The following is an 18,351-nucleotide window of genomic DNA, read 5'->3' as shown; positions in this document are numbered from 1 at the left end:
CCTACTACCACTTTTATTTTTTGCTCAACACACACCTCCAAACACCCGGACAACGCCGGACACCTAGCCTAGTTCTTTTATAAAAGGTCTAGTCCAAATCGAGATCCACACATCCTATTACAATTCTGGCATACGTTATCGTTTGGCAACTGTGCGCGTGGCTGATTTTCGTGGCGCACAATTCTTGCTGCTCTAAGCTCTTCAAACATGACGATGCCGTTCATTTTCGAACCTTTCCACTCCACTCCTTATTTAATTTCTTCTATTTCGCTCTCCCAAGTGCACTTGCATACCATGTTGTATGATGAATTCCACATCTTTTCATGCCCTCCTGCAAACACTCCTTATACTGCTTCGTTTGTCTTCCGACGCGCTTATCTCCCACATTTAGATCCCAATAACATGTTTTGTTTGATGAGGATTGCTTCTAACTTAAAAACTCCTGTTTATTATTATAAAATATCTAAATGTTTATTTTCAAAGGCTTTTCCTATAATAACAGAAAGCGCACGCTAAAATTCCACCAAATTCATCAAATAACTTTCCTCTCTAATAGCTTATTTTTTCAAAATTATATATATATATATATATATTATTTTTACTTGGGAGTCATCACTTATAAAGGCCCGAAGGCCACGCAAGGATAAGGGTTAATGAATGTAAGGTGGTAATGTAGTAATTCGTTAATGGTGTAAATTGGGTAAAATTTGATTATTTATTGGGATGTCTCAACAAGAATTTGTTTACATTGGATTTGAAAGCTACCATGTTGTATTCAGACGGGAACTAGGCCAGTGGAACAGGTTTCGACATGTAAGCAGTTTACTTTTTTGATTATAATACGCTTGACATATTTGCGTTTAAATTTATCTAGCAGTACGTATGAAATAGGAAGATAAAACACTTCTTTAATTAGTAAATTAGCCGACATGCTGGCATAGATTCAACATGGCCTGTAGTCAATATAAACGGAGAAAAGTTCAAACAAATAAAGATATTTTATTTTGTAACGAAGCCTCATACATGAATGCAGCAGTAAATGTCCAATCCGCAGAGCGATCGTGACGTCATAGCGAGGGTCGAAGAGAGAAAAGGATATAATAACAGAGAGGAAAAAAACACATGTCGACACGGCAGATTTTTTTTTTTAACCTCGTGGCGACTCGATAATTTTTTTTTAAACAAAACGCAAGACTAAAGCACTGTTAATTTACTCAAAGAAGGAAGTCGGAATGTGACCGTATTGCCGCTGGCTTGGAAAATACTTGTCAGACTACTGGTGTGGAAACGACCGGCAATAACTGCCTTGTCTTTTAACTGAAAAAAACAATCGTGACGAATTTTTTTGTTTCTTTTGCGAAGTCCTATATACAATGTTACACTTTAAGCGATCCATGTAAAAACAATTAAAATATTTATAAAAATAATTGTTTCACAATATTTCGTTCTAGACAATTCATTAAAAGATCGTTTTATTACGGATTTCTACCAAAGGGGCATTGGAAATCTTGTTGAATGGGAGTAAGTTGTAAATGGCAATGCAATATTTATTAATTAGTCATTTTCTTTAAACCTTCACGACTTAAATAATAATACTAAAAACGGCGAAAACTTGGAAACTAGCACGAGAACAGATGCTACACTTTGCTCGTAGCCATTAGTCAAAGTTGCGTGTAAACTAATGCGTCCGACTATCGCGTACGTTACGAATTTGATCCGATACGTGACTGCTAACAACTAGAAGGTGACGGTAGCTTAGTGATGAACGACACGGATTAACAACCCGGGCGAACCAAGTTCGAATCCAGTCTGTTACACAAAAACATTTTTACTTAGTGATGTTGGCAACCTTCATACACGTCCTCTCGTAAATAGCCGAGGTCTTTCTAGAAATAATTCCAACTAGAAAGATATCGAGAAAACGAATGTCATTAATAATTAATTGATCCATACGAAATGAATGAATGATGTTCAACAACAATAACAAGCATTCGCATCATCGAATATTCACGAAAAATTAACTTCTCATGAAAGAAGCATCCTTCTGACTGAATTCATCGTTAGAATAGCAATGAATAATCGAATGCGAACAAGGTCTAACACAATATGAATACGCCATTGAATACGGATTGCCAAACTAATAAATGAAGAAAACGACGTTTACAATAGTCCCCTATGCACGTTTGCACTAAAGTCGTACGCATCTTTGACGAAGGACATTTTTCCCGAAATATCATACGATACCGAACTTCCATCAAACCATATTAACACAGGTTAGAACAAAATGCAATACTATATGTACATTTAAAAAACATACATATTATATTAATAAAAGGTTAATTTGCATAGCTTTGCCCCACTGTTATATGCCTTAATTTGCGTTAGTTTGCAGGGTACTGCTTTCTATAAATTACCTTTGTAAATAAGAATGAAGGGGACTTACCTTGATATGGTGGTAAAATATTAACCGATGCCTCCTTGACGATTTTGGAAGGTCCTCCTACGTGCAAGTTTGCTGCGTGACATCTGTAGTGCGCATTTTCTGTTGCGTTTATGTGCAACAGGGATTTGACAACTTTGGGCGACGCCATCATGTTTATATAAAAGACGCTTTTCTGATAATTTTGCGTAAGATTCTTGGGGTTCTCGATCTGAAACGAAACAAGCAAAAATTCGAACATGGACAAAATGAAGTATGTGATTATCTCGCTGTTGTGGTCTTTATATGGTGACAAAAAAAAAGGAGACAATCAAGAGGTAGAGTTAACAAAACTACGTATTAACCTAAATTACAGAAATAGAGTGTTGCCGGAAACTGCTGCTATTTATTTCAACGAGATGTGGCATGAGACTAGAAGGTGAGATCACTCAAACCAATGTTTCTAAAGTAAAATAACTATTAAAAATTGCCTGAGCACCCCAGTCAGAATTCCCTGGGGTAGACACCCCAGGCTGTTAGCAATAAACTAACTCTTCCATAAAGAAGGAAAACAGCCTATCCTGCCTTGACAGAGTACAAAATAGACTTTGTGGCTTAGTGGGGGATGCCCTTTTCTTTACCCTGCAACCTCTCTCCCACAGAAGAGACGTTGCGAGCCTATCCTTGTTTTATCGTTATTTCCATGGCAGGTGCTCGTCTGAACTCCAATCTCTGGTCCCCCCTCGCCAATCTTTCACGAAAAACACCCGTCTAGCTGAATCCACTGTGAAAAAATTTCCCCCACTCTATATCTGTGCCTAAATCAAAACGCGGATTCCATGAACAAAGCTTCTTTCTTAGAACTGCACGCCTGTGGAACTCTGTTCCGTCTGCCTGCTTCTCACCGGACTACAACTTGGATGTGTTCAAGTCCAACGTTAACAAATTCCTAATGAACCGCCCCCTTAAGTAAACACTTCATCAAATCTCCACACTAACATAATGTACTTGCAATAACCCTTATCCCTGAGTGGCTTTCGGGCCTTGATAAGTGGTGATCACTGTATAAAAAAAACAAAAAACTATAGAAATAATGTCTTGCCGGAAACTGCTATTTAATTCTTTCTCCTTACAGTAAGGCGTAATTTTTTTACAAGTACTTCAATTGAATGTGCTCCGACAAATATGCTACATTTTATATCGTCAACTTAAATAACCACAACCACAAAATCCTATCCTTTACAGTTGATGTCCTCAGGCACGGGAACGTTTTTGCTCTAATAGTTTATATACTTAAACTTTGGAATTTCCTCTATATTTTCTGCTTTCTCGACTGTACCAAAATACCGACATTTATTTATGAAATATGAACAAACATCTCGCTGCACAACCTCCAGTTATGATGCGCCTATAAATCTAACTCATAATTCACAGTAACCCTTTATATCCCATGGGGAATCTGCTTTATTTTTGGGTAAATATAAACGTTTATAAAAATTTTGAAGTTCTGGAGAGATAAAATTAATCAAACACAATAAATAGATTATGTTCAACAGTAAATAAAAATGGTAAATTATGCTCAACTGTGATTGATTAAAGCATCCCACGTGACTGAGTAAGACAGAGAAGTTTAAATAGTTAGCGAGACTAAAGGGTGCTTAATGTGTCGTCTGTTTTCTCTTGAAATAATAAACTAATATGGCAAAGTTCCTTCAGAATTTATGACGAAACAACTTAGCTTGCCTTTGATTTGTCGTTATAAAATAATGAATCCCCTATATAAAAGCCAATTGTCTGTGTGTGTTTATGTGCTTATGTACAGCATAAAGCCGAAAACTACAAAACAAACACCCAAAATGTAGGTGCATTCTTGATAATTCTTGATAAATGATCATTGATTGGAATAACATTATCTAAAATTTAGAATAAAAAATTTTTTAGTTTCAAACTGGTGTACAGTTCGTCAGGGGTTCCGTTTTACGGCAATTTCATGTATTAAAGGGAAATAAGTCTAATTTAAATCAAAGATTTATTTCCCTTATGCCGACCTATTACTTGATGAATAAAAATGTAAAAATAAAAGTATAAAAGAAAGTTGTCTGTGTGTATGAGCTAAGAAGATAGAAAAAAAGTGGGAAGACAGATTGAGAAGTGGGAAGACGGAAGAGCGAGAAAATGAAAGACATGTTAGTATATATATATATATATATATATATATATATACATATATATATATGTATATATATATATATATATATATATAAAGAAGGATAAGGAGAAATAAGATGTAAACATACCAGTGCTCCATTCTTGCTCCAGTGAATTGTGGGGGTCGGGATTCCCGCCACAACACACCTCATCTGGATTTTCGAACCATAGTTCACAAAACGATCTTTTGGCGTCTCCACAAAAGTTGCTGGCGCTACAAATAGAAAAAAAACTAAATGTTAAAAAGGTGACAAGGAATACATGTATGTATTCTATATATATATATATATATATATATATATATATATATATATATATATATATATGTGTGTGTGTGTGTGTGTGTATTAACTGTACCCGGACACGCGTTGCTGTGGCTCATTTTGCATTTTGTATTGTTTATTTACTTTTACTCTATTTTGCTATTTTCTTTTTATCAAGAAAAGTTGTTCTTTTCCCCAAGATTTTTTACCATAAATTGTTAGGTGAAAGTTTAAAAAAAAGTTTTTTTCAGGAAAACTTGCACTTTTTTTAAAGAAAGTTGGCAGTACACGTTTCTTTTTGAAAACAGAATTTTTATTATAAAAAGAACTAAGGAATGCATTATATGAACACTGTAAATAGTTAGGTGAAAGTAGAGAAAAGTTTTATTTTTTTTACAGGAAAATGTACAAATTATTTTTTTGTCAGCAGCTGTTAAGAAAATAAACAGAAAAATACTCCGCTCATTAATTAATTATGAAAAAAGTAAATAAAATGTTGATTTTGTGTTTCAAAATTTGAACAACGCTCGGTTGAATCCGGTGATTGCCGATCGAACCCTAACCATAATTGGAATCCGGGGGGGGGGGGTCAAAATTTGCATTAGTATAATTCTTCTTAATTTCGTCTTTCGTTCAATTTTTTGAGTGGGCTATCAGCGATTGCAAACTAACAAATTCAATCAAAATGCACATTCATGTATTGAATAATTTAAAAAATGCTCATCTTCTAATACAACTCCTAGTAAATCAATTCTCCTTATTAGAAACACTCAAGGGAAGGACGAAACCAAATTATTGCCAGTATATTTGGGAGAGGTTCTATTTTTTCCTTTTTTTTCAATATTTTAAGTAGATTTCACACTCAGCTATCAGATTTTTATGGGTCGCTCGGTTTGTAATATGATGTAAGTAGATCTAGATGTTGATAACTTACGATAAAACTTGCTGAGTATGCGCTGTTTTACAGTTGTTGTAAAAATGGAACGGAAACTTAAATTTCGCTCCGTTTTAATCTTTTTTTTAATTGTGCCCCCCCCCCCTACAAAACGAATATAATCAAAAGAATAACATTCAACAATTATACTTTATATATATAAAACACAATATATATATATATATATATATATATATATATATATATATTATATATATATAAAGGGTTATTAACGAAAGGGAAATAATACCATTTTTAAACGAAAAAAGTCTTTTTGTTATTTTTTTTACATAAGTCCAACTTACCGTTCACATTGGAAATGCCGACATTTATAGGTTATCGAGTACGTTTACAACGAATAAACACTCCAATCTACCCACGTAAAGAACGGCTCTCGGAATAGACATCCCCAACCTTCGCATGTTAAAAACGTTTTTCAGAATAGACACCCCTAACCTCTAAAAGTTTACATGTCGAATGTGAACAATGAGTTGGACGTAATGTAAAAGTGTACCGAATTTAAAAGCGAACGTTCCATTTTTACAACAACCGTAAAGCAGAACATTCTATGCAATTTTTCCCTAACTTAGTGTATTAATGTTATTTTTTTAAGCAAAAATAATATTTAAGTTTTGGTATAAATTCCTAAACTCATTTCACACTAAATAATTTAGGTGACTGAAATAGGAATCTAATTGAATCTTTAATTTTCGGAATAGTAAAAAGATAATTCACAATGGTCGATTTGCTGCTAATATCCATTTTTTAGGTACGGGCAAAAATAAACGCAGAATAGGGGGGGTACTTTTGAAAGCTGATTTATCATAATTTTTTTGTAGGTTTCCAACAACTTTTTGATTTTATTTGAAAGATTAAAGACTAAACTTAATTTCCCAAATGAGAAAAAATATTTGTACACGTGAAAAAAACGTTATGAAAAATGTTTTGACGGCGAGCTTAATAATTCAGATAAATTTTGAAGTTAAATAAATTCATTGTAAAAATCTTTTAGAGATAAATATTAGTTTTCTTTGAAATACCGGCACCCCACTACCCCACACCAAAATGGCCCTAAACATTCTTTTACGGGTACCAATATTTAAGTTTCTATTTTTGAGCGCTTATCAAGACTTTAATGGTGCTATTTTTTCTTTTTTGCATTTTTTTTTATTATTCCCGTTGGCGATTAAATTTAATTGTATATTCTTGAGCGATTTTTAGGCTTCGAAGCTGACTTAGCATGTCGACACTTTCTTTTTAAAACTGATTAAACACTTTCAAATTAGTTAAATCACAAAAATATTAGGCAAGTAGGTTTCAACGTAAATTTTATTGGCTACGGAAACACTTATTTGTTTTTTTTTCTTACCACTTTAATTTCTGTGGAGTATTTTATTATTTCGAAGATGTGCTAGAGCTACTTTTAGAAAAAAAATACGTGCAGTATACCGAGAAGAAAAACGATGGTCAACTTAAAATATACTGTCATCGGTATAAGGCAGTTATCTACCCCTGTTTTCGCTCAATCTAAAGATGTAATAAATGCTTTCCTTAGAATCAGCCATTCCCTGCAGGTTATCGCCCAAAACTAACCCTAATCGCAAGTAACAAACAGTGCTGACACTCACAGACAGTGGATTCCACTAGCTGCCACTGGAAAACAATAGCCGACAGTGGAAGCCAAATTATTTTGTTTGAGCCACGGCCGTCAGTGTTCGCTATTTTCCAGGGACGGCAGGGGCCATTAACAACAACCGTAGGTCAGTTTGTTTTCTAGGGGGTCCTTTAACGATTCTGTTCTGGATCTGTCATGATACAACCAGGCAACGCCGGTTAACGGGTCCTACTAGTAAATGATGAAAATGAAATTATAAGATAAACGAATATAGGTTAAGTTTGATTAAGATGGGATATAGCAAAATAAATAAATAAATAAATAAAATAAATAAAATAAAAAACAGAAATTAAAAAGAAGGATAATAGCAGAACCATAAAAGACAAAGATAATAATAGTAATAATCAAAACAATTGTATTATTGTTATAATTATAGTAACTGTCGGGACCTGTTGAAATTCCATAGCGGACTCATTCATATGTAATATATTGATGTTGGCATTCTGTAGATGTTCAGCGTAAATGGACACGCTCTAATATTATTGTAGCTCTTTTGTTAAAACTGCAAAAGTATTTATCATAGCTAGCAGGGGGGCCAGGGGTAGCCCAGTCGTAAAGTATGCTTAAATATGAGATTTTAATTCTTGCAAAATTCTGCATATATTAGTATAGAGTTAATGTTATATCGATTTTTATATATTATAAAGTTGCGATTTCAAAAATAATAAAAATATCCATATGACTTGGGTGCATCAGCTATAATCGAAACAGAAACCAAAACTTATAAAGAATTCTTGGTAAAATTATTTATTACAAGAAATGGAAGTCCATAACAATTAAACGACAGTCACTCAGATGTACGCGTGACACACAAAAGAAATAACACACACGCTATCCTATTAATATATAGATAATCAAACCAATACTAGCAGTAACAATAATAAAATAATAATAATAATTTTTTATTTATATTTTTATAACATTTTCACCCCAAACAAGGCACATTGCCACTTTGTTATAGGGGGCTACTATCACGGACATAAGCATCAGGGGTACTGTGTAGGGAGTTGGTTCACGTTGCACTTGAACTTCTGCGTGTCAGTACAGTCGGGGAAGCAGGGACCCGGAAGGGAATTCCAAAGTCTAACTGTTCTGGGGAAGAAACTACTGGAGTAAAAGGCTCTCATTGCATCTCTACTGTGAAGGGGTGGGATTTACTGCTTAACGGGTTTGTCGGGGGGTATTTACGTCGAGGGGGTACAAGTGCTTGCAGTTCGTCAGAGCATTCACCGTTAAAATACTTGTAGAACAGGCAGAGGGATGCAACATTTCGTCGATGGGATAGAGGCTGAAGTTTAGCTGACAGTTCAGGACCTATCAGATTGGTGACTCCCTTTTAAACCTCGTCTAAGAGCGAAAGGCTAGTGGCAGATGCACCAGCCCAAATATGGCAACAATACTCCATACATGGGCTAATGGTGGCCTTATAGAGGTACAGGATACTTTCAAGGGTCAGTAGCTTTCTAGCACTGTAGAGAGAACCTACCTTTTTCGCAGCGGTCTTGGCAATGCTCTCAATGTAATTGTTCCAACTCATGTTTCCTGTGAACATAAGGCCGAGGAGTTTAAAAGATGTGTTTCAGATAAAGTCTTTGGCCATTGATATTAGCGGTAGAGAATGTTTTTTTGTAGTTATTGAAGGAAACCAGTTTAGTCTTGGCAGCATGTGACCATCCATTTTTGTCCCCATTCCACTACAGATTGGAGATCATCCTCTAATGTTTCTGCCATTTCTTTAGATATGTGTTTATTTGTTTTCCTGTCGTGTCTGTTATAGAGAGTGGTGTCATCAGCATATATACCCATCTCACACAATTTTGTCAGGGAGGTAATTTATGAATATTAAGAATAACAGATGTTCAAGGATAGACCCCTGGGACACTCCCGCATCTATATAATATTGTTTAGACGTATGACCGTCAAGGATACTGGATTTTTCTCTTATCTAATAAGGATCTAATTATGTTATATATTCTTCCAGTGATGCCATATGATCTGATTTTCTTGAGAAGACCCTCATGCCATACCCTGTCAAAAGCCTTAGATATATCTAGAGCTACCGCTCCACTCTCCCCCGTTTTGTCTAGTGACTGGTATATACGTTCTAAGATTACAGTTAGGATGTCTGCTGTGGAACGGGCTTGCCTAAATCCATATTGTTGGTCAGTAAGAAGTTTAGCATCTGTAAGGTGATGGACTAGAGCTTGGTTAATTATGGTGTAAAATATTTTGGCGAAAAGGGAGAGGAGGCTAATGGGACGATAATTTACTGAGTCAGTTCTTTCGCCAGAATTCTTGAAAACTGGCACTACAGAAGCAGTTTTCCAGCAGGCAGGAAAGCAAGATTCATTAAGGTATTTGTTGTAAAGTTTGGAGAGAACTGGAGCTACTTCGGCTGAGCACTTTTTTAATAGCACGGCCGAAATGAGATAAGGTCCACATGCTTTTGCAGTGTCAAGATTTCTTATGATAGCATGTACCTGAGCAGGGGTTATTTTCAGATCATCTAGTGTGGCGTCTGTCTGCAAAGGAAAGTCAGGAAGGGGGTGGTTAGCAGAGTCCAGTGTGGAGTTGGAGGCAAACCGTCTGGCAATCATGTTAGCCTTCTCGGTTGCTGAGCAAACAACCTCATGATTGTTGGTGTGTGGGGGAATTGTTGATTGCGGATTATTTACTACACTATTCTAGATTTTTCAGAAGTCTCGGGTTCCTAATTTCTGTGCTTCAATGCGTTTTTGGTGGTTTAAGTAAATTCTCTCTTAGCTGTCGCTATTTCTTTCTTACAGTTATTTCTGGCTTCTATGTACTTCTGATGTTTGAACTGGACCTATGTCGGTTAAATCTGCGGTACGCATGCTGCCTTTGCGCTATGGCAGTTGCACAAGTTGAAGTGAACCATTGGAAAGAGTGGGGTTTGCTATAGAAATTGCCGCTTTGAACCATTTGGTCTCATTTGCGCAATGTTCAGTAAAAAGTGAAAAGATATTTTGCCATGGAGCGTCCCTGATGAGGTCCCTGATGGCTTCCCAGTCAGCCTTTTTATAATATCTCCTTGTTTTGAGCAGTGGCTCTTCAGTTTTGGCTCTAGAGTTTAGGGCGATTTCAACCATTACCACTGCTTGATCGGCGTTCCCAAGAGGGCTGTGGGCATTCGTTACACTGTGGTTAGAAACAGATCTAGATGTGATGCATGTTTGTTCTTGCTGGTTTGGGAAACGGGTTGGAAACGTAACCATCTGTGATAGGGAATGAGATATAGAGAAATTACGTGTTTTGATACCAGCTGCGTCTGCGCAAGTAGAAAATCCAAGCCAGTTGCTGTAGTGGACATTGAAGTCACCAAATACATGCAATAATAATAATAATAATAATAATAATAATAATAATAATAATAATAATAATAATAATAATAATAATCAAAATCCAGTGAAGACCAATAGCCGCTTCCAACGATAAATCAATGGCGAGCAGCAGTTGCGATAAAGCAAATATATTTGCGAATACTATGAAAAGAGGTGGAGAGGACTGGAAATCTGGGGAGACTTGTTGTCACTCAGCTTCCAGGGAATACCACAGGCAGGTTTCAAAGAGAGATCTTTGATGGCCTGTGAAAGCTCCTTGTGAGCTAATAATAATAATAATAATAATAATAATAATAATAATAATAATAATAATGAAAAATATTAAATAAAGCACAAAGTAAAAAATGAAAAGACAGAAAGGAGATAAGGATTAAATATATGAGAAAGAGGTGCGCAACAGTATCTAATGGAAATATAATAAGTGAAGACACTAAAAAATAAAGATTTTTATTTAAAAATAACAAATTTTTAAAACTGAAAGAATACCCAGGAATAAGAAAAAAAGGGGGGACGCAAAACATTTGCATGACTTCAGTGCAAAAATTTGGAGTTGTAGATAAGATGAGCAATGTTGTTGTATTAATCCAAGGGATCATTGCTTACAAACTCCCTTCTTGCAGTCCATTTTTTTAATTATGCATATATAGTGGGTAGAAAAGGTATCAATGTGATGCGTTATATACTACTATAAATCTGATATGTCAAAGGCTATATCTCCACATTTTCAAACTCTATCTCCCCCGATAGCATATCAGTGCGGCTATATCAGCAACTACCTCAAGTCAGGATTGAACCTCAACTGCCCAGGTGACAGTCAGAGGTTCTCAATGTTAGGCTGTTCGGCTGCTGCTCTGCTGCGTATACGAAATTACAATGTTAAAACATTGTTTGAACGACCTAAGCTCCGTTTTTTTTTTTTTACACAAAGGGTATTGCTTTTTACGCAGTTGTTTATTTCGTTCCCCAATATGCTCAACCAAAGCTAAGGAGCATTTATAGCCATTCACAAACAATCCTGTTTCGTTGTATCATAGCTCATCAGTGCGGCTAAACCACCAACTTTCTTTTTTATTATCTTTTCGCCCCAAACAAGGCACATTGCCACTTTGATGTAGGGAGCTACTATCAGGGACCTAAGCTACAGGGGTATTATGTAGGTCGGCAGCAAGATATCGGTTCACGTTACACTTAAACTTCTGCATGTCAGTACAGTTGGGGAAGCAGGGACCTGGAAGGGAATTCCAAATCTAGCAGTTCTGGGGAAGAAACTACTGGAGTAGAAACTTTAGCTGCTTGTCGGGTTTGTTTGTGGTATTTACGCCGAGGGAGTACACGTGCTTGCAGTTCGTCGGAGCATTCACTATTAACCATACCTTTAAAACAGGAGCATTCAACATTAAAATACTTGTAGAACTACCTCAAGTTAGGATTGAAACTCTCACCTTTACGCTATTTGGTTGCTGCTGAAATGGGTATGCGAAATTACAATGTTATAAACATTGTGTTCGAGAAACACACACACACATACACACACACGCGCACATGCGCACACACACACTAAACCAATCAATAGAAAATTACGAATTTTAGAAATTTCAGTCCACGCTGAGGATGAGTAAAGGTGACCCAGATGGACTATATTTAGTTAAATGTAATCTCACGTAAAATGGGCAAAGAGGGAGTGAACACCTTTAGTAAAAATTCCGATTTTTATTGAAATTTGAAAAAAAGTTCTAAGACATCAGTTAATAAATATTCACCATTTTTTTTTAAAGACTTGTTAGAAGGCATAGTATGGACAAAATCTTTTATTTGAAAATTTTAATATTTCAGATCTGCATTAATTCATAGTCATTAGACACCAATTAAAGAAACTTTTATAGAATTTCATTTTTGTTTTTTATATTTCTGAAGCCTGAATTTAAAACATTTTTTTTTAAAAATTGGAATAGAAATTCTAGAAACAGCAAAATCCCTTCCTTCATTGTAGAGATCTCTATATGCCTCAACACCCTTTGCTTTAATAGTTTCTTCCCTAACTGCTTCTTGTTCCTCCGCCTGTATCAATATGCAGAAATTTAAATGTAAAGTAAACACCCATCTTTGACACTGAGAAGGCTCTTATAAATCTGGCATTTTATCAGAGTAACCCCTTGTTTTTCAACGTCGGTATACAGTTTGCGGGTGGTGAATAAAAGTTTGAAAATAATTCGTTGATGCTAACTTGATTCGAAGATTTGACTTCTGTAAATTTAAGCAGGGATCATTCACAATCGCGCAGAATGCGTAGATAGTCAACGGCCAACAAAGCCTGGTTTGTGTGTAGAAGATTGAAGACAATGAATAGAGGAATAAGAGAAAAATTATCAAAGAGAAAGAAAGAGAGAGAGAGAGAGAGAGAGAGAGAGAGGGGGGGAAGAGGGAGGGAAAGAAGGAGAACGTGGAAGTATAGTGTTAACCGATCGAAGAATAGAAAACCTTTATTTAAGGAATAACTAAAATAAAAGAATGTCTTGTGTTATCTCTGAAGCTACCCCCCACCCCCTCTGCAATTTATCAGTGAAATGTTCCACCTTCGAATGACCGAAGGTGCAGATCTTCATATCGTAACCAAAGTCTCTTAATCCGTTTGCTAATGTATTATCCTTCAAGACGTTCCTCTGACAATTTGTTTCTGGTCCAAATGAGATAAGCGGCGATACTCAACATGCACCAATTATCAGATAAGAACCGTCAGTTTTCCGGGAAGCAAACGGTTCGTTTCGCCGCCGAGATTTTCTTATTTCCTTCATTGTATTTATTTTCACGTCTCCTATGTTCTTTTCCCTTTCTGTTTACTTCGCTGATGATGCCTTACGGTGAAATTATGTTAAAGCGCGAGTTCATCCAATTCTTAGATCAGATATTGTTGTTCCTATTTAGTTGCCCCCTCCCCACCCCGTCCGAGAGCAATGTTTGACAAAAGTCGGTTTTTAATGTGGGAAAAATCCAGCTTCCTTAAAAAGGGACATTTTGATTGACACAAAACTATAAGAAAATTCCTCAATCTAGAATGATGTATCCATAATTGATCGAACACAGAAGTAATTGTAATATCTGAACAGATACTACATTTTATTCTTATCCCAAAAGTATAAGAATTGTTATTCTGGTGCATAAAAATATTGCCTTTATTTCGTTGTCATCATGTCTGGAACATTTCGACCGTTACATTCTCCAGCCTTCTTAGATGGTATGATATCGTTGGTAATATTATTTTTTTTTACTTATTTTGCGACTGATATTGTTAGATAATAGCAGAGTTAAAAGTGTTATCTATCTATCTATCTATCTATCTATCTATCTATCTGTCTATCTATTTATCTATTTATCTATCTATCTATGTATCTATATATCTATTTATCTATCTATCTATCCATCCATCCATCCACCCACCCATCTATCTATCTATCTATCTATCTAGTGATAAGTGGACAACACCGGTGACCTTGCTAGGCTAAGAATAGAAATATTGTTTTGGTCAAAAAAGTTTAGCTGAAAGTTAATTATATATAATTAAGTAATATAGATTTAGTTATACTTAGAAATAAACATAATAATTTAGACATTCCAAACAATAATTGATAAGTGACACTGTTCACGCCACATGTAGATAGGTGACCGGAGGTCACGTTAAGGAGATGGGTCCTTTAATCGGTTACGTCACCGAAACTGATAGGTCAAAAAGATCAGAGTTTGGGTTTCGTCACAAAGGTGTGCGAACATTCTTCAAGAAGGCCGGAAAATGAGTCTAGAAAAACAAGCATGTATACACGTAAGCAGACACTTGGGTAAAGACATTGAGACCTCCGAAATAAATGTATATTTATAAAATATAAAGTCGTTGTCTTATGTTTCATAAAGAAAAAAACAAAACAAGTATGCCTCAATCGTCTTATTTGTGTTAATATGTGAACAGTCATCGCAACACCCAGCAGCAGGAAAACCAGAGATCCTCGGACAGAAAGGTATGAAGCATAATTCTATTTCCAGATATCACCTTCTTCTTCTTCTATCTCCCTCCGGTTATATAAATACAAACAATTCTGATACCCCGCTATATACCGATATGAACCTTAATTCATAAAATAATCGTGAAATTACTTAATATTGAAGAATAGAAGCCGTCACAAAGAGTTTTTATAAAACAAACTTATCAAATTTTCGTTAGTATATCTATCATCATGATATGAAATGAAAAATTGTTTATTTTTCTGTAGTCTTTTTATATTATTTTGTCACTTCAGGTCGCGAGATATTAATAGCAGGTGCTCTTAAATAACACAATGATTCTAAAATGCACCAAATCTTTATTACTGTCCCGGTGTGCCGACGGTCTGCTCACAAATTTAACCATTGATGCAGTTCAAATCAATATCCGCTAAAAGGATCTTGCGAGCTGAAGCAACAACATCATTAAACAGACTGTAAAGGGGAAAATGCAACATTTCTAAATAAAGGTATTATCTAGATTGTTTGGACTATTGTTCACGCCTTGGCCTTTATTTCCACAACGTTTCCACCGATGTTACCTCCGATCTTCCTCAGGTGTATCGTGACAATGGATTTTATTGGTGAATGGCGGAAAGAATGTGTGGCGAAAGTAATGGATAACGTGACTTACAAAAGCGACGGAATCAAGGAAAGAAAATGAAAGAAAATGAAATAAAAACTTTCGTCTATAGATGACTTATTAATATATATGACATCAATTTGTATATGATGGCAGTGACGGCAATTAAAAGGAAAAATAGAAAGTTACAAAGAGGGGTAGAGAACAGATTGACGCTTGCAGTCAAGTGTTCGCAAGAAGAAGAATTTCAAATGAATATTTATTATTATTATTATTATTATTATTATTATTATTATTATTATTATTATTATTATTATTATTATTATTATTATTATTTAAATCTTAATGCAAAAAGCGCGTATCAGCGTGTGGGAAAATATCAGAAAGAGCTGTAAGGTAGCTGACTTGCGAATATATTATCATCAGTAGCTGAAAAAAAAGGCACATATGCAAATTAGAAAGTATGTGCGTGCTGGTGCGACAAGAAATAAAATAAAAGGACACCGCGTGGTTGAGAGAAACAAACTCCACGCCCGAAATGATGGACGTGTAAAGTCGAAAAGAAATGGCTGGCGTGTAGTAGAGCAGAAGGAGAAACACGTCAGTGATGGCAAGAAACTTTTAAGCTGGTGTCGAGAGGACAGGGTGTTGTTAATCTCATGGCAGATGGAATGAACAGTTAGAAAAAAACAAGAAGCAGGAATTGATTGGAAAGTAATTTTAATAATTCCATTTGGATTGAAAAAAAAGAAAAAAAAAATGCTGGCCGGATTTTTATTTCCAGTTTTATTTTTTATACATTACTAAAGTAAAGTGTAACGCCGCGTTACATTAAATTCATTTGGAAAGATTTTGTTCTTTTCCAAACAAAAAATAATCGCCAGCATTCAAAATATGGGATGTATTCATAAAACGGAAAAATGGTCGAGTCATTATCATTTTTTTCGTATTAATTCGGATTCGTATCGATTTGATTTAACGTTTTCGAATTACATATTAATTATAAATCATCCCCGAATTGATAAGAAAATAGAAATCGACTTGTCATATATATATATATGTTTATGTGCTATTTCCTTGTCTTAAAAAAGACATTTTTCTCGGTAAATAATCGGCATACTTACCAAGCAGAGGTATTGGCGTAGCAAGGGGAAATTATTGGACTACTTCTTAAAACACCAACACAAAGTAGGTTTCACTCCTTATTCAATTTAGCTGGAACTGGATAATTTTTTTTTTACAAAGGAATCACCACTTATCAAAGCCCAGAGGCCACTCGAGGAATCAAGACATATTTCTGTTGGCTTCTACAGCTTGCCAACGACATGATAAATCTACTAAGACGCGGGTCGTGTTTTGTAAAGATTGACACTAAGCTGTATTTAATTCCTTTTCAGCACAACCCAAAATAAAAACCCTTTCTATTAACCATTAATGCCATCTGTTGACGGGCACTTTGTTCATTTATGGAGTCGGATGGACTTTCTATCACGGCCAAGTTTAATTATAATGGATAACCAATACTTTTCACCAATCATAAGACGAAGGGAATTATCAAAAAAGAATGTTGAAAAGCTGAAATCTGAAACAATTTAACTGTTTAATAATAAGGAAGAAAAGAAAAAAAAAAAGGAAATGAAATTAATTTGAATTCTCCTTTCATTTATACAACCTTTCTGTTTCAAGAGGGTAAATCTCATATTTCAACCCTAAGGACATCTGCGGAAATTTAATACTTCCTGCCACTGATTAACCAAGGATTCAACCAAGTTTCCCAAATGCTTCCAAACAGGAAAGTGAAGGAATCAAAGAAATAGAACAAAATCACAAAAGTGGGTAATTATTACAATGCCAGTTCAAAACTCTAGAGGAAAAATATGGTTTCTCTCGACGCCCCTTACAGATTCCTTAAAATATATATCTTTATGCTAAGTAGATTATTTGGTTCTAATTCCACTCCCAACAGCACATAAATATAACAAAACATTACATTATTTTAAAACATCCGCTGTTTAAAAATCTGCGTATACTTTTCAGCTTAAAATTTATGCTGAGATAAACCTAGTGACATACACATATATACATGCATCAGTATATGATACGTGTATTACGTAGATGCTTAACAAATGAAATCCAACGTGGCTTCGTAGCTGGGATCGAATTTCCTGACCGACAGGAAATGTCATCCTGCACTGATGATTGCGTAAACATGACACACTAGTGTCTGTATAGTTAAAAGAATAATACTTATTTAATTATAGTTATAAAGCCCATTTAAGAATACGTAGGGATTGGCACTGTCTGGGATGTATAAACTAAGGGGCAGTCAACTTGCGTTTATACAACGGTCGCAACTTCCGTTGATCGAACACTCTGGATTGTCTAATGTCTGCGCCTGAACTTCGAGCTCATAGCGAACGAATTCACGCACATACACACAGACACACGCACACACAGATATTTACTTTTCTATAATAGTAGCACATAGTATACCAGGTTTACACTAAGTTAACATTCCAAACTTTGGAATTCCCTGTGTGGTCCCTGCTTCCCCAGCTGTACTGACATACAGAAGTTCAAATGCAATGTGAACCGACATCTTGCTGCCCAACTCCCTACACAGTACCTCTGATGCCTATGTCCCTGATAATAGTCCCCTACACCAAAGTGGCAATGTGCCTTGTTTGGGGTGAAAATGTAATTAAAAAACCCCACAAAAAACAACATCATGACTAACTGGATCAAATCGATGAGTAATTAGAAAAATAATGATTACACAGATTAATGGAGAGACCTAAGGTAAAAATCAATGAATGCTAACACAATTAGCTATTTATTTATCACGTAATATAAAAATAAAGTCAAAACGAATAAGTAA

General features: G+C 35.4%; 1 protein-coding gene across 1 annotated transcript in view; it reads right to left on the bottom strand.

Moving 5' to 3' along the window:
* Positions 1-18,351, bottom strand: part of LOC145296709 (muscle, skeletal receptor tyrosine protein kinase-like) — a 669,635-nt gene that overhangs the window by 319,647 nt on the left and 331,637 nt on the right. Inside the window, exons 5-6 of the mRNA XM_080142688.1 lie at positions 4,717-4,841; positions 2,444-2,651 (exon numbers count right to left, since the gene is read on the bottom strand). Coding sequence (XP_079998814.1) covers positions 2,444-2,651; positions 4,717-4,841 — 333 coding nt within the window. The remainder of the gene's footprint in view (positions 1-2,443; positions 2,652-4,716; positions 4,842-18,351) is intronic.

The sequence above is a fragment of the Euprymna scolopes genome, chromosome 17 (assembly GCF_053919585.1).
Source record: "Euprymna scolopes isolate OS-2025 chromosome 17, ASM5391958v1, whole genome shotgun sequence".
In the NCBI taxonomy this organism is placed as follows: domain Eukaryota; kingdom Metazoa; phylum Mollusca; class Cephalopoda; order Sepiida; family Sepiolidae; genus Euprymna; species Euprymna scolopes.
Note: the sequence above shows the minus strand (reverse complement) of the source record. Positions and strands in the feature narration are given on the sequence as shown.